Source organism: Pygocentrus nattereri, chromosome 11, assembly GCF_015220715.1.
Source record: "Pygocentrus nattereri isolate fPygNat1 chromosome 11, fPygNat1.pri, whole genome shotgun sequence".
Lineage (NCBI taxonomy): Eukaryota > Metazoa > Chordata > Actinopteri > Characiformes > Serrasalmidae > Pygocentrus > Pygocentrus nattereri.
Window position 1 is genome coordinate 2457874 of NC_051221.1, and position 26477 is coordinate 2484350.

General features: G+C 41.4%; 2 long non-coding RNA genes and 2 gene segments (V, D, J or C); 2 read left to right on the forward strand and 2 right to left on the reverse strand.

The window, feature by feature from the left end:
* Positions 1 to 7819: 7819 nt before the first annotated feature.
* Positions 7820 to 9577, reverse strand: LOC108416396. The segment is given in 2 exon segments: positions 7820 to 8419; positions 9493 to 9577. A coding segment is annotated over 1 exon segment (282 nt).
* A 1012-nt stretch (positions 9578 to 10589) lies between these two features.
* Positions 10590 to 12252, forward strand: LOC119264392. The gene is made up of 2 exons (XR_005131002.1): positions 10590 to 10667; positions 11584 to 12252. It is a non-coding gene; the product is annotated as an uncharacterized LOC119264392 (long non-coding RNA).
* A 2379-nt stretch (positions 12253 to 14631) lies between these two features.
* On the forward strand, positions 14632 to 16431 carry LOC119264395. Its single transcript, XR_005131005.1, has 2 exons — positions 14632 to 14665; positions 15459 to 16431. It is a non-coding gene; the product is annotated as an uncharacterized LOC119264395 (long non-coding RNA).
* Positions 16432 to 21292: 4861 nt separating this feature from the next.
* LOC119264331 lies at positions 21293 to 23309 on the reverse strand. The segment is given in 4 exon segments: positions 21293 to 21816; positions 22517 to 22625; positions 22910 to 22989; positions 23294 to 23309. Coding segments are annotated over 4 exon segments (528 nt in total).
* Between the last annotated feature and the right edge of the window lie 3168 nt (positions 23310 to 26477).

Genomic DNA, 26477 nt, shown 5'->3' on the forward strand with positions numbered 1-26477 from the left:
GAATATGAGTTGAGACCTACTGCATATACACACACATAAATATGAATTCAGACCTACTGCATATACACACATGAATATGAATTCAGACCTACTGCATATACACACACATAAATATGAATTCAGACCTACTGAATATACACACACGAATATGAAGTCAGACCTACTGCATATACACACATGAATATGAATTCAGACCTACTGCATATACACACATGAATATGAGTTCAGACCTACTGCATATACACACATGAATATGAATTCAGACCTACTGCATATACACACATGAATATGAATTCAGACCTACTGCATATACACACACGAATATGAATTCAGACCTACTGAATATACACACACGAATATGAATGTAAACAGGTCGTATACGATGAACATGTAAGAGAATGGTGTACAATTGAGAATAATGCTGACTAATGCTTACTGCCATGAAAGGAATGTAAGTGCGGGGGAATGACAGGAGGGTATAAGAAGCACAACACACAGCTAGGAAAGACATAGGAAAGATATAGGAAAGGGAGAGAGAATCCATTTTTTGTCATGTTGGCTTTTTAATAAACCTGTTACTCACTTTGATAAAGACTCAGATGCTCAAATTTACACCACACGTCATAATGGGTCACTAGCAGATCAGGATCTAAACAATCAGGTACCGGACTCTGACTGAGCATCTCCATAACAGCAGGAGGACTGATATTTTTAAGGCTCCGGAATGTAAACTGGTGTAATTGACGCTGCCCTCGCTGTTGACATGATAGCGAAAAATCAAAGAACAGCACTTTATGGTCAGATACACACAGATCAATGCCTTTCACATTAAAAGGGGTTTTTACCAGAGAGCAAACAATGTCCAAAGGGTGGCCCTTGTTATGAGTAGGAAAATCAACATGCTGAGATATACCAAAGCTCTGTAAACATTAAGAAATTCTTTAGCAAAGAGACAATTACCAGAATTGACATGAATATTAAAATCACCAAGCAGCAACAGATCAGAATAAACAGGAATAAGAGCGGAAATTAGCTCAGACAATTCAGCCATAAAAGCAGATGAAGTTTTTGGGGATGATAGATGAGCAAAACCAATACAGGTTTACCAGTAGAGACCAACAGTGCCAAACACTCAAACGGTCACATTTGGGATTAAAACTGTTTTAACTTTAAGGCCAGATCTATAGACCACTGCAAGTCCTCCACCTCGTCCAGTTAAACGAGGTTTATCCGCATACTGATAATGTGCAGGCAGAGTCTGATTGAGCGAGAAATACTCATTAGGCCGCTGCCAGGTTTCCGTGAGACAGAGCAGGTCAATGTCATGTTCCAGGATAGTATCAGCGACAAACATTGCCTTATTATTTAAGGAGCGAACATTGAACAGAGCACATTTAAGAGTATGATCAGTGCTCGGGGCGTGTAGAGATGTTGTAGATACGTATCATAGGTTCCGGTTGTTTACGTGATCAGCTGAGCCCGGGGAAGATTTACGGCGGTATGATGCCCAGAGTGAGGGAATATTGTTGGGGTGCTGATAATAGTTAAATGTCCGACCAAGACCCCGATGACAATATTTAGGACGTCGCAAAATACCAAGGTGACGATGCATCAATAAAGGAGCAGGAGTTTTGCACTGTGTGTTTCAGAGCGTAAGAAGTTCAACAAAAGAGTTCCTTGTTCTCCTCGCCGTCATGATCAGGCCACAATGGAAGTTGCAGCCGTAACAGTCCAGTAAAATGCCAGAGAATAATCCCGAAAATAATCCACAAGCACGAGCAACACAGGTAATCTCACAGTAGGTGTTAAGCACAGTCACAGACGCTCCACGCTGAGCAGAGAACTCAGAGCCACAGAAAGAGAAATCCACAAGGCTCATATTAGATCCAGTACAAAGCAGGTGTTGGAGATCATGAGCAGACCGAGTGGGAATGATCCAAGCTGGAGATCCAGAAGTCCAGAACGCAGTGATCCATAAACAGCAAGATTAGGACATTAAGGACATATTGAGTCCAAAGCTGGTGAAGAAAATGTAGCTGTCCATAAAATGTTCAATCAGAAGATCAATCATCATGTATTTAATGGTGGAACTTCAAACTGCTGCTTTACTTCAGCTGCTAATAACAGCAGCAGGTCACTGTTATCTCACGCTCTAATTCTTCTAGATGGACACTCAGAAATGGAGGAAGTCTGTCTCAAATAAAGCATCTGAGGCAAAGTTCTGCCTCCTCAGCCGAGTAAAGCAGGTCAGCGGTGCTGGTCTTACATACTTAATGTGTGAGGTCACTGAGACCTGAATAACACCAGTGTTTATGGAGTAGTGCAGGGTCATGAGGTCACAGATCAGCCTGATGTTTATTAGGTACAGGATTATCTCTCAACTGCAGCTCTAACACAGAGAATTCCTCTTTATTTGGTGATGCTGCCCTGTTTATGTACCACGTCTGTTCACTGTGAAAGCAGAGCGGCAGCCTTTCTAGTGACCGGAGTCCCGTCAGTGAAAAGAGACCCACTTCCCCCACAAGGAGGCGCTGTTGTCTAAGTTAAACAGAGACGTTGGAGATGGTGGACTTGTAGTTAAAGCCTGTGATGAGTCTTAAACAGTAGTGTAGACTTCATTACTGCTTGAAGGGGAGGAGTTAATTCTCTAGACTCCTTAAACTGCTGTGCTGTTTATTCCACTCTAGTTTATTTCAGACCACACAAGCTAATGAATGAGTGGAGCTCTGAGCCGTGAGCTGCTGTGCTGTGGTGGAAAGTTCTCAGCTTGGAGAAATAAAGGCTTTGGAGCAGCATCAGTGGATCTCTCCTCTCACAGTCCTTCACCTGCCTGACAGTTCAGTAGTTTATTCTCAAAGGTTCCTCACACTGGTTCTCAGTTCCAGCCCTGAACGTTCTACAGTCCTCATACTTTTGTAGTCTTAATCCAGCACACTGGACTAAACACATGAAGGGCTTTAGAATTACCTGATGAGTTTAATGAGGGACGAGACACTACGAGTACGAATTGTATAGCGCATTTTACAATGGATGTTGTCACAAAGCAGCTTTACAGAATTTCGGAAAAGGCAAAGTTTTAACAGGACTGTAAGAATGTACAGAAACCCCCCCAGGTGAGCAGGCCAGGGGCAAAAGTGGCAAGGAAAACTCCCTCAGAGCTGAGGAAGAAACCTTGGGAGGAACCAGGCTCACCAGGGGGGACCCATCCTCCTCTGGTAAATCTACCTACAAGTGATTATATTACTAATATTAACAGCAGTAATACTGGTGTTAGGAATAACTAGGAGTCCATGAGAACATCAGTGTAGGGTGGGTAGCTCGTCCAAGGAAGGTGGTGGCAGCTGGGCGTAGGCAGTTGGTCTGAAGTGGGTAGCAGGAGAGCTCAGCAGTCAGTCGTCTTTCAGTGTCCAGCCGGACATGTGGGTGATTGTATACTCAGAAAGAAAGCAGGGAGATGGAATTAGTTTTGTTCTATCCGTTTGTACATAAACAGGGAATGTGAACATTTCCAGAGTGTGGCTAACGACTCCAGCAGATCTGACTATGACAGCTTAACTAACAGGAGAGAACCAGAAGGACACACAGACACGGCAGCACTCTGAAACAGTTTGGCATCCCTCCGCTCCACTGTCCACAACCCTGAGTGACCGCGTGCGAGCAGCAGGACGACAGCACCAGCGTCTCAGTTTACTATAATTCCCTGAGTGGTCGTGATGGCTCATAATGACAAACAATGTCTTGGAAGCAGGAAGCAGCAAAGCAGCACTAAAGGAAGAAGTGAAACCAGCCCCCCACAGCCCACCCAGCTGAACACAAACAAGCAGTTTTAAGCAGTAAACAGTCAGACAGAGAGAGAGAGAGAGAGAGAGAGAGAGAGAGAGAGAGAGAGAGAGAGAGAGACAGAGAGAGAGAGAGAGAGAGAGACAGAGAGAGAGAGAGAGAGAGAGAGAGAGAGAGAGAGAGAGAGACAGAGAGAGAGAGAGAGAGAGAGACAGAGACAGAGACAGAGAGAGAGAGAGAGAGAGAGACAGATAGATAGAGAGAGAGAGAGAGAGAGAGAGAGAGAGAGAGAGAGCAGTGGGGTGGAACTCAGATCTGCATGAACAGGCCTGAGTCGTCCTCTTTCTCCCAGAATAGAGCAGCACTTTCACCAGATGTTCAGCTTCATTCAGCCAAACTCCCTCAAGATCAACACACAGCACTGCACTGAATCTCCAGCTGAACTCCCTCTCTAACAACACTGACCATCACCATTCATCACAGTAAAGAACTCAGACTGAACTCAAAAGAACTGGAAACTATGCAGCAGCACTAATGCGTTCTAGCACTGGAGAACATTTACTGGTTCCTCTTTCCACAGTGGAACAACTAGAACTTTCCTAACTCCTAATCTAACTACCATCAGATGAAGTGTCATAAAAACAGTTCAAACCTCTCACTAAAACCTTCATGTCTTCATGCAGGAGAATCTCACTGACCTCAATCCAGCTGGTCATCATGATCTGAATCAGTGTTGGTTCTTTTGCCTTCAGCACAGTTCACTCTATAACATATGAGTGGAGCTGATTACTGAATAATCACATTTACTTAAACCAAAGACTCATTCATGAAGCAAAGACTAATGATATAAATTGTTACCATTAAAAGAGTTGTGCCTTTATGAACTCAGTAGTGTGAGGATTTAATAATAATAATAATAATAATAATAATACATTTTATTTCATGGCGCCTTTCAAAAACCCAAGGTCACCTTACAAAACAGGAAATAGCAACAATAATAATAAATGTGAATCAATAGTCATTTGGATACATCAAAATAAAACAATACTAAAATACTAAAATACTAATTTACATCACCAAACTCCTCCATTACAGTGGAGGAAATAATTATTTGATCCCTCGCTGATTTTGTAAGTTTGCCATCTGACAAAGAAATGAACAGTCTATAACTTATAATTGTAGCTTTATTTTAACAATGAGAGATAGGATATCGAAAAGAAAATCCAGAAAATCACATTACAGAAAATATATAAATTGATCTGCATTACATTGCGTGAAATAAGTATTTGATCTCAACTTGTCACCTGTATAAAAGACATCTGTCCACAGAATCAATCAATCAATCAATCAATCAATCAGACTCCAACCTCTCTGCCATGGGCAAGACCAAAGAGCTGTCTAAGGATGTCAGTGACAAGATTATAGACTGTCACAAAGCTGGAATGGGCTACAAAACCATAAGCAAGAAGCTGAGTGAGAATGAGACAACTGTTGGTGCAATTGTTCAAAAACAGAAGAAACACAAAATGACCATCAATCGACCTCGGTCTGGAGCTCCATGCAAAATCTCACCTCGTGGGGTATCAATGTTCATGAGAAAGATGAGAAATCAGCCTACAACTAAATGGGAGGAGCTTGTTAATGATCTCAAGGCAGCTTGGACCACAGTCATCAAGAAACTATTGGTAACACATTACGCCGTAATGGATTAAAATCTTGCAGTGCCTGCAAGGTCCCCCTGCTCAAGAAGGCACATGTGCAGGCCCATCTGACATTTGCCAATGAACATCTGAATTATTCAGAGAGTGATTGGGAGAATGTTCTGTGGTCAGATGAGACCAAAATTGAGCTCTTTGGCATCAACTCAACTTGTCATGCTTGGAGGAAGAGAAATGCTGACTATGACCCTAAGAACAGCATCCCCACCATCAAGCAAGGAGGGGGAAACATTATGCTTTGGGGGTGTTTCTCTGCTAAGGTCACAGGACAACTTCACTGCACTGACGGAAGGATGGATGGGGCCATGGACCATAAAATCCTGAGTGAAAACCTATTTCCCTTTGCCAGGACACTGAAAATGGGTTGTGGTTGGGTCTTCAAGCAAGACAATGACCCAAAACATATGGCCAAGGCAACAAAGGAGTGGCCCATGAAGAAGCACATTAAGGTCATGAAGTGGCCTAGCCGCTCTCCGGACCTTAATCCCATAGAAAACCTGTGGAGGGAGCTGCCAAGTGACAGCCTCAAAGCCTTAAGGATTTAGAGATGATCTGCAAAGAAGACTGGACCAAACTTCCTCCTGATATGTGCACAAACCTGGTCATCAACTACAAGAAACATCTGACCTCTGTGCTTACCAACAAGGGTTTTGCCAGTAATATGTAATGGGAGGAACGATGAGATGGACGCATTTGTGGAGAAAAGTGAAATTTATTAAGTGCAAATCCAGAATCAGGGTCGAGACGGTCCAGGCTCAGAGAGCCAACACAGAGAGCAGGAGGGACAGACATGACAAAAATGAACAGGTTACACAAACAATGGGAGCTGCAAATTGAGAAGACAATACAACACATCAAACATATCGCACAAAGACCAGCACTAGACTAGGGAAAACACAGGGCTGAAATACAAACAGGGATAACAAGGGTTCACAAGACACAGGTGGAAAACAAGTGGGAACAATTAAGGGCGGTGTCAAGAAACACGGGTGCAGAACCAAGAGGATACAAAACAAACATGTAAACAAATGCACATGGAAGACTGGGAGGGGCCAATCATGACACAAGTACTAAGTCTTGTTTGCTAGTATAAAATTGCATCTACATATAACCTTTTCAGGAGTTTATCTGGGAGACCATAACATTCCAGTTAAATCCTTCCAGTGCCATACCAACAAAGGTCTTCCTGTTATCTCTACTCCCATTTCTCACCTGCGTAATCTTGAATGTCTGGAATTGTCCTGTTCCAACTGAAACCTGCTGCAGTTGTGCCGGTCATGAAGAAATCTGTTTTAGATTCAAATAATTTCAATTGGTTTAAATAATTTCAGACCAAATTTGAATCTCCCTTTCGCTGCTAAACTACTGGAAAATGTCTCTCATGTTGCTCAAGGGGTTCCCCAGGGTTCTGTGCTTGGCCCTCTCCTCTTTATAATTTACAGACTTTCACAGGGCCATATAATTCATCAGCAAGTTGGGAGAACTGTAATTTCCTTATGCTTAACTCTGATGAGACTGATGTCCAAATTGCCCTCAAAATATTTACTTGCACTCACTCTGATATGAGCTTTAACATTGACGGAGGTCATTTAAAACCCTCAGAACCTGTTTCTGATCTAGGTGACACATTTAATTTATCACTTTCTATTGATTATCATATCAGCTCACTGATTAAACCACCTTTAGTCACCTCTATAACATTTCCAGGATCCGTCTCATGCTCAGTAGCAGTGATGCAGAAATGCTGATTAGTGTGTTTATGAGTATCTCTACACACCAGCTCGTACACTCTGGTCTTCTGGTAGTGCTTTCTTTACCCCAGTTTAGATCGTCCTCAGACAGTGGTTCATTGTAACAGCTCCAGCTGTTACCTTGTGAGGAAGCTAACCTTGTGAGGAAGAAGCTATAAAACAGAAACTTATTACTATTAAAAACAATTCATTAAAACAAATAGTGCCTGGTTGGGTGGACAACAGTGTGATGCATCAGTGTTTTCAGGTTAATGAGTGTCGCTGATAGAGTCAAGACTTCTTTTGAGTCTATGAATCAGAAACATTACATGTATACAAAACTGAATAAAGATTTGATTTTATTGGGACAGAGTTGAACTGTTATCCTAATAAATACTTGTTTGTGGTTTTATTTGTATATTTATTATTTTTGTGAGTGGTATTGGTTCATTTATTGATTTTCTAATAATAGAAAATTTGATGAACTACAATCATGTTTCTTACAACTGTTTGAAAAATAAATAATTGTGTATCATCAATAATCTTTTTACAATAAAGCCTCAAAAAATCATGACACAAAAGTGGAAAAACTGCAGTTAATCAAATCTACAAGCTTTATTTTTCGAAGAGAAATAAACAAACTTGATTCCAGTAAATTACAGATCAAAGAGCGGTTTACATGTTTATTGTTGCTGGTTGAGTATAAAGAAAATAAAACAATAAACAATGAAAGACTGCAGATATTAATACTGAAGCTCTTTATTGTGATGATGAAGTGATGATGAAGATCAGAGCATTAAGCAGAGTCATGTTTGAGCTCACTGAAGATCAAGAGGAGCTCTAGCAGCTCCAACACACGCGTGGACACTCACTGCCCAGTGCATTGCTCTCTCCTCAGGGTTTGGCTGACAGGACGCTGGGAGTCCTTGGTGGCCTCACAGGTCACTGTCTTCTTTAGCCACTGGTCCTCCTGGAGGGTCAGGGTGCTGCTCCAGCTGTAGAGGCCGTCGTCCTTCTGCAGAAGCCCGGGGCTCTGACTAACTCCAGAGCTCCAGCTGCTCCCGTCCACCTTCCAGCTCAGCCTCCAGTCTGAGGGGAAGCCCTTGTTGGCCAAACACACGAGTGTGGCCTTCCCCTGCTGCAGCTCCATGCTGGAGGGGGGCAGGACCGTGAGGGTGGGCGCGGCCACACCTAGGACACACACACAGTTTCATTTCCCTTATTTCTAACAGAGCACAACTGAGTTCAGTGATGCATTAAAAACCAAACTCTAATTACAACCTTAAACTCAACCGTTTCACACACAAACTCATATTTCCAATCACATTCATAGCTGCACTTCATTTCCATTTTCATTAGAAAATATTACTGAATTTCACTCAGTAAAACTCGGACATTCTGCACATCCTGTGATGGGAAATTTGAAATGGAATCAATAAATAATCCCTAAATAAATGGAGCTGCAGTCTCCATGTACTATGGCTTCAAAGCTTTAGAGCAGAAAACGCTGCTCATAATAACCTCCACATTGTGGCTTCCAGATGGAGACAGAACTGCTGTAATGGAGCCCAACACTGACACTACAATCCAGCTCTACATCTGATCTTTTTAAAGAAATGTCATTACTGAACACTTCACAGGAAACCTTTAGGAAATATTAGTGTTTTAAAGAAAAGAAATCCAGTTCAGAAACAGGAGCTCGTGGTAAAGCCTAAAGCTCCACGCTCGCCACACTTCAGCCAAGTTCTAATGAAATACATTCAAATTTGTATCAGAACTGATTTAGAAGAACATCAAGTACGTCTGTACTGTTGATCCATAATCATTTTAATGAAAGATTCCTTTTGAATAAGGAGGAAAAGTGGACTTACTTCCAACTGACAGTTTGGTTCCTCCACCAAAAGTGTACCACAGTGATACAAACTGGTTTACTGGCTGTACAAAAACCTCCTGCTCTAAACACGCCGCTCTCTTCAGCCTCTACATGCACTATTTCTGACCTATAATACAATATTAATGGGTTCTACAATCATCTAATAATGGAATAAACTACACACTGTAGATCTGCACACGTTCTGCCTTTTATTCCCAAAGAGGATTATTTTATAAGCAGTGAAATATCTAAACTGAGGACTCGCTTGGTCCTTTAGAATTTACACAGCAGACAAACTGAACTTCCTAAACACTAAATAAACAGTTTTAAATTGGTAGAAAATGTTCTAGATAAAAGTTCTTCTAAAAGTTTTAGATGAAAAGGTTCTTACTGTTTTCATTGTTTCCTCCACCAAAAAGTCCTCCAGCCCTGATCCAGACAGACTGGGTGGCAGTCGTAGCTGCAGAGACCCTCAAATGAAAGGCAGAGTCAGTTAGACCTGCACAATAAGAGAGCGCCCTCTGCTGGACATTAAAGGGAATATTTCACTTCTAATAGAGGCTCCACTTTGCATGATCAGCCCACGCTTCAGTGCTCTGCTAGTGTTTATAGTCCTGTGAGTTTAACACTTCATGACTGAGAGCTGCTGCCCCGCAAACTTCACCCACAGCAACCATGACTTTGGTCTCCATCTTCATCTGGACTCTTACCCTCTGGACTCAAGGTAAATGCACTGATTTCTTTTTGGAAAACTCATTATGTAAAGTATGAACCTTAAATGTCTATGTTTGTTTTGAAATGAACTATTTCTATTGTTTAATTTATATAAGTATGTATTTATTTATTTATTCATTAGGATCCAGTGGTCAGGTGACCGTGACTCAGACTCCTGCAGTCAAAACTGTTTCTCCAGGAGAATCAGTTACCATCAGCTGTAGAACCAGCCCTGCAGTATACTATGATGGTAGTGATTACATTCTAGCCTGGTATCAGCAGAAACCTGGAGAAGCTCCTAAACTCCTGATCTACTGGGCTAACAGGAGACAGTCAGGTGTTCCAGCTCGTTTCAGTGGCAGTGGATCTGGATCTGACTTCATTCTGACCATCAGTAATGTCCAGACTGAAGATGCAGGAGATTATTACTGTCAGAGTTATCACAGTGGTGGTGTGTTCCCACAGTGTTTAGTAGGTGTACAAAAACCCCCCTCAGTCCAGCTGCACAGAGACTGCACTGCTGCAGCTGGACTCTACTGCAGGTGCTGAGGGGGAGGACGGACACACACAATAACACACTCTGTGGAAATCAGGACTTTAGATGGAGTTTGTTCTTCTGTTCATTAGACTGGAAATGCTTTGTGATTTTAGGGGTTTATTTCCTGATCTCCACAGGTCTGGAACTAGCTGTAGAGTTCAGCTCCAGTCTCATTTATTCTAAAGTTTATTATAAGGATCTGGACAGATTATGAAATGGATGTTTCTCTCAGACCTGAGAAAGAGGGAGTCCCTGAAGAAGTCCTTCAACAAACTCAGACTCATCAGCTTTTAGTAGGAGATGATCTTTACAGGGTGAGTACTAAGCAGTTATGTCAAGCTGGTCAGCCAAGCTCCAGTTAAAAAACTGCATTCTTTTAAAAAACATTCAGGTTTAAAAGATTTTAATTTTTATACACATAAACTGTCACTGTAAACATCAGTTACATAAATTCATTTATTCTCTGCTTGTGTAGGTCAAATGCCGTCAAAAGCCTTTCCAAAATAGCAAAATAATGAACAATTTATATTTGTTTTATTCAAAATATAGAATTCATTTCAAACTACAAATTCCTTTTTTAATCAAATAATCAAAGTTAGTTACAGGAATGATAAAAATACCATCACTGTAGGTCTGGAACATGAAACTACGTCACTGAAACTGAACAGAAGTGATAACAGGCTCCTCCAATAACATTACAGAGATACAGGTTCAGGTCAGATCTTTACTGAAGAAGTCCCTGTAAAACAGAAACACAGTTAAAATATGTAGACAGAATGTCTGTTATAAGCTTGGAAGGTCTGTTTAAGGAAGATGTTCCATATAATATTAACATGCACCACTGTTAGCTTGGTGCTAACATAACATTACAAACCCCTTATGGGCACTAGCATCGCCAGAGCTGTTGATAAGATAAACTAAAGCCTCTCACAGAGTGATGTAGAGGGTTTCTGCATTAATCATTATTGGGCTGGTCTGCTGCTGCTCACACCTCTCATTTTGGGGCATTAGTAATTTATTTTACCACAAAATGCATAAGAAGTTTATTTATTAACACCTTTCTGGGATCTTTTGGAGAAAATAATCTCTAAAATTGTACTTTTCATAGTACTTTAGTCATTATTTCACTGAAGTATCAACACTTTCACTGGAGTCTGATTTGAAGCTGCTCTTTCTCTCTCAACACCTTTCACACTACATGACTTACACTGTTGTTCTGTGTTCCTACAGTGCAGAACTTCCCAAGAGTCTAACTGGACCTGATGGAAACAGTGGTCAATAGCAGTTGATGTGCTGTTAGATAGAGTGATCCACCATGGACTCTGACTTCAAAGAGATGTGACCGATCACAAAGCAGTACAGATATCACCAATGAGATAAAATGGAATTTAACAAATGAATCATGAAGTAAATATGAATAACTCAGTAAAAAGTAGATTACTCTACTTGAGTGGAAATGAAAGTATTATAATTTGAAAACAGTCAGGAGAAAACAAATCACCTGTATTTTAATACATGGAACTGTTGAGGAAATATAACTAGTTAATATTCATCTCTGCTCTTCACTAAACAGCAACACAAATCCCCCCCACTGCTCCTGATGCTCTGGGTGTTCCCCAGGGTTCTGTTATGGGCCCCCCTGTTTTCATAGTTTATATGCTGTCCAATAGTCAAATTCATGGATTATGTGTTCATTGTTAAATTTCTGATATCCAAATCTATATTAACTCCCTTTCTAAGTACCTGTATCTGTGATGTTAAGATTTGGTTAAGCTCTAATTTACTTAAATTCAACACAAATAAAACTGATGTTCTAATTATTACCCTAATACTTGTATCACCTCCCTCTCTGAAAGTATGTTGATATTGATGAGTTTAGATAAAACCCTCACAATCTGATCATAATCATGGTGTCATATTTCATTCCTCCCTCATTTCTCATCATCACACTTGCTCTCCATAACCTACACTGCTTATCTGCCCCTTTATGTGGTCAATACAGGCTGCTGCTCATGACCTTCACAGACATACATGGCCTTGACCTTCATACCTTACTGACCTGCTCCATCTCTACACACCAGCTCAGACACTCAGGACTATTGGAGCTGGTCTGATTAGAGTGAATCAGACTGTCCTCAGTCAGTGGGAGAGAATTTAGTGGAACAGCTCCAAACCTCTGGAACTCCCCTCTATCTCTGTCTTTAACACACAACTCAAACCCCCCTGTTCACTCAGTGCTTTAGCTCCCTTTACATGTTCATTCAGATGGAGCTGATGCTCTTCTCCTGTATGTTAGAGCTCTTTCTGTTTGTTTCTGCACTCGTTCTGTTTCACTGTTACCTGCTTTGAGTTTAATAAAGGTGCTGTAGAAATAAAACAGGTTATTATTTGACTGACACACTGATGGTCATCAGCAGCACTAAAGGAAGAAGTGAAACCAGCCCCCCACAGCCCACCCAGCTGAACACAAACAAGCAGTTCAACCAGTAAACAGTCAGACAGAGAGAGAGAGAGAGAGAGAGAGAGACAGAGAGAGAGAGAGAGAGAGAGAGAGAGAGAGAGAGAGCAGTGGGGTGGAACTCAGATCTGCATGAACAGGCCTGAGTCGTCCTCTTTCTCCCAGAATAGAGCAGCACTTTCACCAGATGTTCAGCTTCATTCAGCCAAACTCCCTCAAGATCAACACACAGCACTGCACTGAATCTCCAGCTGAACTCCCTCTCTAACAACACTGACCATCACCATTCATCACAGTAAAGAACTCAGACTGAACTCAAAAGAACCGGAAACTATGCAGCAGCACTGATGCATTCTAGCACTGGAGAACATTCACTGGTTCCTCTTTCCACAGTGGAACAACTAGAACTTTCCTAACTTCTAATCTAACTACCATCAGATGAACTGTCATAAAATCAGTTCAAACCTCTCATTAAAACCTGTGAACGTCTTCATCCAGGAGAATCTCACTGACCTCAGACCAGCTGGTCATCATGATCTGCAGCTGATAATGAGGGGATTAAATGAATCTCCTGTTTAAATAGAATAAAAGTCTCTTTTCACAGTGAGTTTGGTTCCTCCACTGAAAGAGAACCACAGTGCTACATTTCAGTGAAGTCATTGTACATAAACCTCCATCACTCCTCACTGTTCACCCTGAGCTCTTCTACACTCATCAACTATTGATGAGCTTTAGAAATGAACGTCTAACACTGAATGAACAGAACTGAGCTGATACTTTTTAATCAGATCTGAATAATCAGACGTGTTTATTATGGAGGTGTTTGGTGAGTCCATTTCCATAGAGGCTCCACTTTGCATGATCAGCCCATGCTTCAGTGCTCTGCTAGTGTTTATAGTCCTGTGAGTTTAACACTTCATGACTGAGAGCTGCTGCCCCACAAACTTCACCCACAGCAACCATGACTTTGGTCTCCATCTTCATCTGGACTCTCACCCTCTGGACTCAAGGTAACTCACTCATTTGTCTTTGTAGGAATTTATGTCTGTCCTGTTTGATGTACATTTTGTTGTATTTTACGTTTCATACAATATTTCTTTAAATATTTTCATCCTTTTTTTCTTTTACTTTCTCAGGATCCAGTGGTCAGGTGACTGTGACTCAGACTCCAGCAGTGAAAACTGTTTCTCCAGGAGACTCAGTGACCATCAGCTGTAGAACCAGCACTGCAGTGTATGTTTGGAGCACATATCACTATCTATCCTGGTATCAGCAGAAACCTGGAGAAGCTCCTAAACTCCTGATATGGGCTGCTAACAACAGACAGTCAGGAATTCCAGCTCGTTTCAGTGGCAGTGGATCTGGATCTGACTTCACTCTGACCATCAGTAATGTACAGACTGAAGATGCAGGAGATTATTACTGTCAGAGTTTTCATGAGATCAGTGGTAGCTGGGTGTTCCCACAGTGTTTAGTAAGCGCACAAAAACCCCCCTCAGTCCAGCTGCACAGAGACTGCACTGCTGCAGCTGGACTCTACTGCAGGTGCTGAGGGGGAGGATGGACACACACAATAACACACTCTGTGGAAATCAGGACTTTAGATGGAGTTTGTTCTTCTGTTCATTAGACTGGAAATGCTTTGTGATTTTAGGGGTTTATTTCCTGATCTCCACAGGTCTGGAACTAGCTGTAGAGTTCAGCTCCAGTCTCATTTATTCTAAAGTTTATTATAAGGATCTGGACAGATTATGAAATGGATGTTTCTCTCAGTCCTGAGAAAGAGGGAGTCCCTAAAGAAGTCCTTCAACAAACTCAGACTCATCAGCTTTTAGTAGGAGATCATATTCAGAGGTGAGTAGACTGTAAACAGCAGTTTGTCTGTTCAAACTAAAAAATACTTGAATAAAATAAAATATATATAAATATAAACAATTGTCACTTCAGCCTAAAATAATTAAATGCCTTAAATGTTTTCATTCAATTAAATTAAGGACTTCAAATGAAATGTTAGTTTAATTGTTGTTTTCAAGTTCAGTTCAGCCTTTTTTTTGTCACATGACATTCAGGCTCTTCAATAATATTCAGATTTAGCCATTAAGTTCAGATCTTTACTGAAGTCTCTGTAAACTTAAACACAGACGCTAAAAACATGTAAAATATGTCTGTTATAAGGTTTGAAGATCAGGGTTTAATTTAATTAGAGCTGTTATAAAATCTTCATGTGCAGCACCGTTAGCTTAGCGCTAACATTACATTACAAACCCCTTAGAGGTGCTAATCTCACAATCTAGACTTTTTCATGTGATTTAATCCAAATTAATCCCGTCCACTCAACATTTAACATCTACAGCAGATCACTGTTCCTGTTATTTATTTATTTATGACGGAGTTTTGACATTAATGACCTGAACTGGAGGTCCAGCTCTGAAACTCACAGTTCAGGACTGAGTTCTATAGAGAAACTCAGAGCTTGAGTAGATTTTAGATCTGATACTTTTTTACTCCAGTTGTACTTTTACTGCTACTTCAGTCATGATTTGACTGAAGTATCAACACTTTCACTGGAGTCTGATTTGAAGCTGCTCTTTCTCTCTCAACACCTTTCACACTACACGACTTACACTGTTGTTCTGTGTTCCTACAGTGCAGAACTTCCCAAGAGTCTAACTGGACCTGATGGAAACAGTGGTCAGCAGCAGTTGGTGTGCTGTTAGACAGAGTGACCCACCATGGAGTCTGACAGGCACGCTGACCAGCAGGGGAAGCCACAGCCCACCTCAGCCCCTCCCAGCAGCCTCCTGGAGATCCACCCTCCCACACTGATCAATAAAACTCCCACTACTGATCCTGGAGTGTGGAGCTGGGAGGCGTGCAGGAACGCTGCTGTGGGTTTTCTCACTGGCCATGTTCCTGCTGCACCATTACTCTCTGTACACTGTGATAAAGAGCCCAGGAGAATCAGCTGGAGCTTTATTCCCCACTGCACTTATTACACTGTTTACACTCCCATTACTTCCCTCAGAAGAACCTCACTACATGGTCTTCTACAGGACCATCACATCATGATCCATTTCAGACTCCATAGGTCTGTTAATCAGCAACATTAGACTCTGAACTGAGTCTCTTTTACACCAGCTTAGGATACTAAACCACACAGCACTGTGACTCTGATACACTGACAGTTAGATCAGGATAGCTGACTCACATCCTGGAGGCAGAGGCACTAAAGTAAGAGGTGAATCCAGACTAGTGATCTCTTGCAGTTCATCATGCTGGTTTTCTTCTGAGGTCAGTGAAAGCAACTGTCATGATAGACAAGTTTGGTATAAATAATAGTTCCAGTCAACAAGACAGAGGAAGGTTTAGATGCTTTATTTGATTCAAGGTTATGCTGACACCAAGATTACCTCTAGTTTCACCAAAGAATTCTGTGAGGCTTCATCCTCTTGGGCAGTATTTTTAACCTAGTTCCCTGATAGTGCATATTTCTCTCACCTGGAGAATGGCATTAAATCTCAGAAAACCTGGTTCAAAACTGTAATTAACACTGAAATTTGTCTGGTGTCTAAGAGTCCAAAAGGCATAACTTTAAACCAATAAATGCCATATGATATAAATGGGTCAGTGTCAGCTGCAATTCCCTTTGCTCAAGTCTAAAATTGTGTCTGTCTTTCTTAAACTGGATCTCCTTTATCTAGAACATTATTCAGCATAGTGGGTGATTTACTTTCTTTTCCTGGCAATTTGTACACAGAATAAAGCCGCTTTAAGGTATTTATCACATCTTTAGCTGAAGAAGTTCTAAGAATGCTTCAGAATAACATTCATAAGAGCAAGTACAATCACAATTGTCTGAAGTCTTTGTTTGCTGACCTGTTTTCAATACTCATGTTGTAAAATCAGGCGGCACGGTGGCGTGGTGGGTAGCGCTGTCGCCTCACAGCAAGGAGGGCCTGGGTTCGATTCCCCGGCCGGGTGGCCAGGGTCCTCTCTGTGTGGAGTTTGCATGTTCTCCCCGTGTCTGCGTGGGTTTCCTCCGGGTTCTCCGGTTTCCTCCCACAGTCCAAAGACATGCAGTCAGGCCAATTGGACATGCTAAACTGCCCCTAGGTGTGAGTGTGTGAGTGACTGTCTGTGTCTGTGTGTCTGCCCTGCGATGGGCTGGCGACCTGTCCAGGGTGTGTCCTGCCTTCCGCCCGAAGACTGCTGGGATAGGCTCCAGCTCCCCCCCGCGACCCTGGCGGAGAAGCGGCTTAGAAAATGGATGGATGGATGGATGGATGTTGTAAAATCTTGCCAAATTTTTAGCAGATTTATTAAACCTGGATTTGACCATTTTTGACGGTTTGATCTTTCTGCCTTTCTGTTTTATTGTGGCAGATTCACTCAGAGTGGTGGTCAGTTCCAGTCTTGGAGACTGAAAACTCTACATATTACTGTATCCTTATTCTAACACACCTGACTGACCTGATGCAGAGCTTAATGATTCCCTAATGAGTTGAAGGAGGTTTGATACACTAAGACCACAACACACCCACAGTTATCAGCACTAAAGGAAGAAGTGAAACCCACCCCCACAACAGCCCACCCAGCTGAACACAAACAAGCAGTTTTAAGCAGTAAACAGTCAGACAGAGAGAGAGAGAGACAGAGAGAAAGAGAGAGAGAGAGAGATAGAGAGAGAGAGAGAGAGAGAGAGAGAGAGAGAGAGAGAGAGAGCAGTGGGGTGGAACTCAGATCTGCATGAACAGGCCTGAGTCGTCCTCTTTCTCCCAGAATAGAGCAGCACTTTCACCAGATGTTCAGCTTCATTCAGCCAAACTCCCTCAAGATCAACACACAGCCCTGCACTGAATCTCCAGCTGAGCTCCCTCTCTAACAACACTGACCATCACCATTCATCACAGTAAAGAACTCAGACTGAACTCAAAAGAACTGGAAACTATGCAGCAGCACTAATGCGTTCTAGCACTGAAGAACATTTACTGGTTCCTCTTTCCACAGTGGAACAACTAGAACTTTCCTAACTCCTAATCTAACTACCATCAAATGAAGTGTCATAAAATCAGTTCAAACCTCTCATTAAAAAACCTGTGAATGTCTTCATCCAGGAGAATCTCACTGACCTCAAACCAGCTGGTCATCATGATCTTAATCAGTATTGGTTCTTTTGCCTTCAGCACAGTTCACTCTAGAACATATGAGTGGAGCTGATTACTGAATAATCACATTTACTTAAACCAAAGATTCATTCATGAAGCAAAGACTAATGATATAAATTGTTACCATTAAAAGGGTTGTGCCTTTATGAACTCAGTAGTGTGAGGATTTACATCACCAAACTCCTCCATTACAGTGGAGGAAATAATTATTTGATCCCTCGCTGATTTTGTAAGTTTGCCATCTGACAACGAAATGAACAGTCTATAAATAATAATTGTAGCTTTATTTTAACAATGAGAGATAGGATATCAAAAAGAAAATCCAGAAAATCACATTACAGAAAATATTTAAATTGATCTGCATTACATTGAGTGAAATAAGTATTTGATCCCCTATCAACCATTAAAGACACCTGTCTCAACTTGTCACCTGTATAAAAGACATCTGTCCACAGATTCAATCAATCAATCAATCAATCAGACTCCAACCTCTCTGCCATGGGCAAGACCAAAGAGCTGTCTAAGGATGTCAGTGACAAGATTATAGACTGTCACAAAGCTGGAATGGGCTACAAAACCATAAGCAAGAAGCTGAGTGAGAATGAGACAACTGTTGGTGCAATTGTTCAAAAACAGAAGAAACACAAAATGACCATCAATCGACCTCGGTCTGGAGCTCCATGCAAAATCTCACCTCGTGGGGTATCAATGTTCATGAGAAAGATGAGAAATCAGCCTACAACTAAATGGGAGGAGCTTGTTAATGATCTCAAGGCAGCTTGGACCACAGTCATCAAGAAACTATTGGTAACACATTACGCCGTAATGGATTAAAATCTTGCAGTGCCTGCAAGGTCCCCCTGCTCAAGAAGGCACATGTGCAGGCCCATCTGACATTTGCCAATGAACATCTGAATTATTCAGAGAGTGATTGGGAGAATGTTCTGTGGTCAGATGAGACCAAAATTGAGCTCTTTGGCATCCACTCAACTTGTCATGTTTGGAGGAAGAGAAATGCTGACTTTGACCCTAAGAACAGCATCCCCACCATCAAGCAAGGAGGGGGAAACATTATGCTTTGGTGGTGTTTCTCTGCTAAGGTCACAGGACTTCACTGCACTGACGGAAGGATGGATGGGGCCATGGACCATAAAATCCTGAGTGAAAACCTCTTTCCCTCTGCCAGGACACTGAAAATGGGTTGTGGTTGGGTCTTCCAGCACGACGATGACCCAAAACATATGGCCAAGGCAACAAAGGAGTGGCCCATGAAGAAGCACATTAAGGTCATGAAGTGGCCTAGCCAGTCTCCGGACCTTAATCCCATAGAAAACCTGTGGAGGGAGCTGCCAAGTGACAGCCTCAAAGCCTTAAGGATTTAGATATGATCTGCAAAGAAGAGTGGACCAAACTTCCTCCTGATATGTGCACAAACCTGGTCATCAACTACAAGAAACATCTGACCTCTTTGCTTACCAACAAGGGTTTTGCCAGTAAGATGTAATGGGAGGAACGATGAGATGGACGCATTTGTGGAGAAAAGTGAGATTTATTAAGCGCAAATCCAGAATCAGGGTCGAGACGGTCCAGGCTCAGAGAGCCAACACAGAGAGCAGGAGGGACAGACATGACAAAAATGAACAGGTTAAACAAACAATGGGAGCTGCAAATTGAGAAGACAATACAACACATCAAACATATCGCACAAAGACCAGCACTAGACTAGGGAAAACACAGGGCTGAAATACAAACAGGGATAACAAGGGTTCACAAGACACAGGTGGAAAACAAGTGGGAACAATTAAGGGCGGTGTCAAGAAACACGGGTGCAGAACCAAGAGGATACAAAACAAACATGTAAACAAATGCACATGGAAGACTGGGAGGGGCCAATCATGACACAAGTACTAAGTCTTGTTTTGCTAGTATAAAATTGCGTCTACATATAACCTTTCAGGAGTTTATCTGGGAGACCACAACATTCCAGTTAAATCCTTCCAGTGCCATACCAACAAAAGTCTTCCAGTTATCTCTACTCCCTCTTATCCCCTGAGTAATCTTGAATGTCTGGAATTGTCCTGTTCCAACTAAAACCTGCTGCAGTTGTGCCGGTCATGAAGAAATCTGTTTTAGATTCAACTGGTTTAAATAATTTCAGACCAAATTCGAATCTCCCTTTCGCTGCTAAACTACTGAAAATGTGTCTTATGTTGCTCAAAGGGTTCACCAGGGTTCTGTCCTTGGCCCTCTCCTCTTTATAATTTACAGACTTTCATAGGGCCGTATAATTAAGCAGCATGGACTCAGTTTTCTTTATTATGTGAATGAGAAACAGATATAAATCAGCTTCAACTCCTCTAATCTCTTGCCCTCTCCCTCTCTAACTGTCTGTTGAGCTGTAATTTCCTTATGCTTAACTCTGATGAGACTGATGTCCAAATTGCCCCCAAAATATTTACTTGTGCTTACTCTGATATGAGCTTTAACATTGATGGAGTTCATGTAAAATCCTCAGAACCTGTTTCTGATCTAGGTGACATATTTAATTTGTCATGTTCTGTTGATTATCATATCAGCTCACTGATTAAACCACCTTCAGTCTCCTCTATAACATTTCCAGGGTCCATCTCATGCTCAGTAGCAGTGATGCAGAAATGCTGATTAGTGTGTTTATGAATATCTCTACACGACAGCTCGTACACTCAGGTCTTCTGGTACTGCTTTCTTCACCCCAGTTTAGATCATCCTCAGACAGTGGTTCATTGTAACAGCTCCAGCTGTTACCTTGTGAGGAAGCTAACCTTGTGAGGAAGGAGCTATAAAAAGGAAACTTATTACTATTAAAAACACAATTTCATTAAAACAAATAGTGCCTGGTTGGGTGGACAACAGTGTGATGCATCAGTGTTTTCAGGTTAATGAAAGTGGCTGATAGAGTCAAGAGTTCTTTAGAGTCTCTGAATCAGAAACATTACATTTATACAAAACTGATTAATGATTTGATTGTATTGGGACAGAGTTGAACTGTTATCCTGATAAATATTTGTTTGTGGTTTTATTTGTATATTTATTATTTTTGTGAGTTTGTATTGGTTCATTTATTGATTTTCTAATAATAGAAAGTTTTATGAACTACAATCATGTTTCTTACAACTGTTTAAAAAATAAATAATTGTGTCTCATCAATAATCTTTTTACAATAAAGCTTCAAAAAATCATGACACAAAAGTGGAAAAACTGCAGTTAATCAAATCTACAAGCTTTATTTTTCGAAGAGAAATAAACAAACTTGATTCCAGTAAATTACAGATCAAAGAAATGTTTACATGTTTATTGTTGCTGGTTGAGTATAAAGAAAATAACACAATAAACAAGGAAAGACTGCAGATATTAATACTGAAGCTCTTTATTGTGATGATGAAGTGATGAGATGAAGATCAGAGCATTAAGCAGAGCCATGTTTGAGCTCAATGAAGATCAAGAGGAGCTCTAGCAGCTCCAACACACACGTGGACGCTCACTGCCCAGTGCATTGCTCTCTCCTCAGGGTTTGGCTGACAGGAGGCTGGGAGTCCTTGGTGGCCTCACAGGTCACTGTCTTCTTTAGCCACTGGTCCTCCTGGAGGGTCAGGGTGCTGCTCCAGCTGTAGAGGCCGTTGTCCTTCTGCAGAAGCCCGGGGCTCTGACTAACTCCAGAGCTCCAGCTGCTCCCGTCCACCTTCCAGCTCAGCCTCCAGTCTGAGGGGAAGCCCTTGTTGGCCAAACACACGAGTGTGGCCTTCCCCTGCTGCAGCTCCACGCTGGAGGGGGGCAGGACCGTGAGGGTGGGCGCGGTCACACCTAGGACACACACACAGTTTCATTTCCCTTATTTCTAACAGAGCACAACTGAGTTCAGTGATGCATTAAAAACCAAACTCTAATTACAACCTTAAACTCAACCGTTTCACACACAAACTCATATTTCCAATCACATTCATAGCTGCACTTCATTTCCATTTTCATTAGAAAATATTACTGAATTTCACTCAGTAAAACTCAGACACTCTGCACATCCTGTGATGGGAAATTTGAAATGGAACATGATTTTATTTCCTCCAAAACAATAAATAATCCCTAAATAAATGGAGCTGCAGTCTCCATGTACTATGGCTTCAAAGATTTAGAGCGAAAACGCCGCTCATAATAACCTCCATATTGTGGCTTCCAGATGGAGACAGAACTGCTGTAATGGAGCCCAACACTGACACTACAATCCAGATCTACATCTGATCTTTTTAAAGAAATGTCATTACTGAACACTTCACAGGAAACCTTTAGGAAATATTAGTGTTTTAAAGAAAAGAAATCCAGTTCAGAAACAGGAGCTCGTGGTAAAGCCTAAAGCTCCACGCTCGCCACACTTCAGCCAAGTTCTAATGAAATACATTCAAATTTGGATCAGAACTGATTTAGAAGAACATCAAGTACGTCTGTACTGTTGATCCATAATCATTTTAATAAAAGATTCCTTTTGAATAAGGAGGAAAAGTGGACTTACTTCCAACTGACAGTTTGGTTCCTCCACCAAAAGTGTACCACAGTGATACAAACTGGTTTACTGGCTGTACAAAAACCTCCTGCTCTAAACACGCCGCTCTCTTCAGCCTCTACACGCACTATTTCTGACCTATAATACAATATTAATGGGTTCTACAATCATCTAATAATGGAATAAACTACACACTGTAGATCTGCACACGTTCTGCCTTTTATTCCCAACAAGGATTATTTTATAAGCAGTGAAATATCTAAACTGAGGACTCGCTTGGTCCTTTAGAATTTACACAACAGACAAACTGAACTTCAGAAAGGCTAAATATACAGTTTTAAATTGGTAGAAAATGTTCTAGATAAAAGTATTTCAAAAAATTTTAGATGTAAAGGTTCTCACTGTTTTCATTGTTTCCTCCACCAGAAAGTCCTCCAGCCCTGATCCAGACAGACTGGGTGGCAGTCGTAGCTGCAGAGACCCTCAAATGAAAGGCAGAGTCAGTTAGAACTGCACAATAAGAGAGTGCCCTCTGCTGGACATTAAAGGGAATATTTCACTTCTAATAGAGGCTCCACTTTGCATGATCAGCCCATGCTTCAGTGCTCTGCTAGTGTTTATAGTCCTGTGAGTTTAACACTTCATGACTGAGAGCTGCTGCCCCACAAACTTCACCCACAGCAACCATGACTTTGGTCTCCATCTTCATCTGGACGCTCACCCTCTGGACTCAAGGTAAAAATATCAGGGGTTATATTTCAGTTCTTATGGGCCGCATTAACTCACTTTTCTTTCTGATCATAGCTGAATTAAAATTAAAAGAAGATGTTCTGAAATGTTCTGACTTGTTTTTCTCTCTATTTTTTTTTCTTTAGGGTCATTTGGAGACATAATCATGACTCAGACTCCAGGATCTCAGACTGTTTCACCAGGAGACTCTGTTACCATCAGCTGCAGAGCCAGTCAGGGCATTAACAACTGGTTGGCCTGGTATCTGCAGAAACCTGGAGAAGCTCCTAAACTCCTGATCTATTATGCTACTAACCGTCAGTCTGGTGTTCCAGGTCGTTTCAGTGGGAGTGGATCTGGATCTGATTATTCTCTAAAGATCAGTGGAGTTCAGCCTGAAGATGCAGGAGATTATTACTGTCAGCAGGGTTACAGCAGACCGTTCACACAGTGTTAGAGCGCAATACAAAAACCTCCCTCAGCTGTAGAGGAACTGCTCTGACTCAGAAACTCTCACTGATCTGAGAACAGCTGCTAAAGCTGCACTCAGCTGAACTCATCAACTCCAAAACACTACAGTAGTGAGCACTGTTCTCTCTTTGGGGGGTTCTCCTGACTGTGAAACAGGGTTCTTCAGCAGGAGATGGAACATCTCACAAAACACACTCAGCACATCTTTTCTAAAGATTGCCTTCAAATATCTACAAACTCATGGACATTATTAGTTCTACTTCATAGTAGTGAAGAGTCAAAAATCTCCCACAGATTGTCTCTGAAATTGAAGTATCATCCCACCTTAATAATAATAATATTATTAATAATAATAATAATAATAATAACAATCATCATCATCATCATCATCATCATCATCATCATTATTATTATTATTATTATTATTATTATTATTATCATTATCATAATTATTATATGTTCCATATTACATTTAATTTTTTTTTAGCAGACTCCCTTTCATTACAGTGGAGATCAATGCAATTCAAAGTACCCACATAGTCTCTAAAGTCTATAACCTAAAAATCAAGTCCTATCAAAGCTTGATCTTGTTAAATAAGAACAAATTTTAAAGTATTTTAATTTTTAATAAGTAAACAATAAATTCAACAGTGGTCTGAGGGATTTAGTGAAGCACTAAGTCTTCAGCCCACAGAAGAAGGGGCTCAGAGAAAGTCTAACCACTGAGAGACGTGGACGGTGAAGCGTTGAGAAATGACCTCATGCCTTTCTTGGATCTCAGGGAAGGGCAGGGCAGGGATCAGGAGATCTGAAGTTAGCGTGTGAGTGTGTTATTATGAATTCAGGTGCAGAGGACATGTGAAGCCGGGAATTCGTGAACTTGATCAGTTGAAGCATTCTGCATCCTCTGTAGAAGAGAAAAGGTGCATGAAAGAAAGTCAGCAAGCTGAAAATTTCAGTAATCAAGTCTGGAAATGACTAAGACGTAAATGAAGTCCTCTTTTCTGGAATGAAACCTTTTCATCTCATTTTAGCTGCTCAGTTTCATCAGGACTCCCTGACAGAAGAGACAGTGTATCTCAGTAGGGCCTTCCTGGTTAAATAAATAATAAATAAATAAAATAAAATAAAAAATTCTGGTTCATGTCGTAGAAATCCTCAGGATCTGATAACAGATGTCATGTGATCAGAGCTGGTTATGAAGAATCAGTCCAAGGTGATGATTAGATGAAGTACAGCTGGGTTTCTACATAGCAATGATAATGAAATGAGATCAGCACTAATTATGTTTACATACACAACAGTGGGTTCAGCATTAGACTAAGATATGATCGTTAGAACAGTGTGGTTTGATGATCATGGACTGACTGTGGTCTTAGTCGATCTGTACTTAGCAACAATAAAACATGAATCCAGGCTGATAATCACAGGACTATGACAGCTTTATGACACCAAAACAAATGAGTGACCAAAGGAGAAAAAGCCCACAGTCTTGTGTAGAGAAAGAGTCTTTAATGTTATAGATTCAATGTTACAGACCGGTAGGATAAATACAGTAGCTGGTGGTTCACAGTACCAAAGACAGATTGGAGAAAGATGAGAACTGAGTGAAGATAATTAACAGCAGCTGTTTGTTCTTCAGTTTGGATGTTTTCAAGGAAAATTTGATGAACTGTAAAACAAAGTTTAAAAGGGTTTGCAGAAGCACCAAAAGGAAGAAGTGAAACCAGCCCCCCCACAGCCCACCCAGCTGAACTCAATCAAGCAGTTTAAGCAGTAAACAGTCAGACAGAGAGAGAGAGAGAGAGAGAGAGAGAGAGAGAGAGCGAGAGAGAGACAGAGAGACAGAGAGACAGAGAGAGAGAGAGAAGGAGAGAGAGACAGAGAGACAGAGAGAGAGAGACAGAGAGAGAGAGAGAGAGACAGAGAGAGAGAGAGACAGAGAGAGAGAGAGAGAGAGAGAGAGAGAGAGAGAGAGAGCAGTGGGGTGGAACTCAGATCTGCATGAACAGGCCTGAGTCGTCCTCTTTCTCCCAGAATAGAGCAGCACTTTCACCAGATGTTCAGCTTCATTCAGCCAAACTCCCTCAAGATCAACACACAGCACTGCACTGAATCTCCAGCTGAACTCCCTCTCTAACAACACTGACCATCACCATTCATCACAGTAAAGAACTCACAACGTCCAGAATGAAGCTTTATTTCAGCTCAGCAGCAGCACAGCTACAGCAGCAGGACGCTGAACAGAGCACAGGCAGAAACACCAGCACTGTGTAGAGGTTAAACTCTGCTGTAGCTGCATTAGTGTAACAAGCCAGAAAGAGTCAGAAGATCAGGGTGAAAAAGAACAAAAGAGTCTTTGCTGTTGGAATCGCAATCCAGGTTCACGGTCACAAAACAAGCATGGGTCAAATCCCGATATCACAGCCAGAGCAAAAACACAAGCATAACAATAGGCAAACATACCAAAAAGGGTCAGGCAAAAAGACAGAGTGGGAAAAACAAGCAAAATGGTCATAAACAGTAGTCAAGCAAACCCAGGGGATTCTGGGCGACGGAGCCAGAGTGCGTGTCAGAGCCATGACCATGTGAAAGCAGCCCAGTGGAAAGTTATGTCTTGGAGCTTCTAGCCTTCACAGTTCTGTTTAAGAATTTTCCACTAAAAATATTTAATTATTTACTTACTGTACTGCAAAATAAAGTGCTACCATTAATTAAATAGAAGTCTTAATGGTAGCATTGGTCAGTACACAGATCGAAGGTGCTGCAG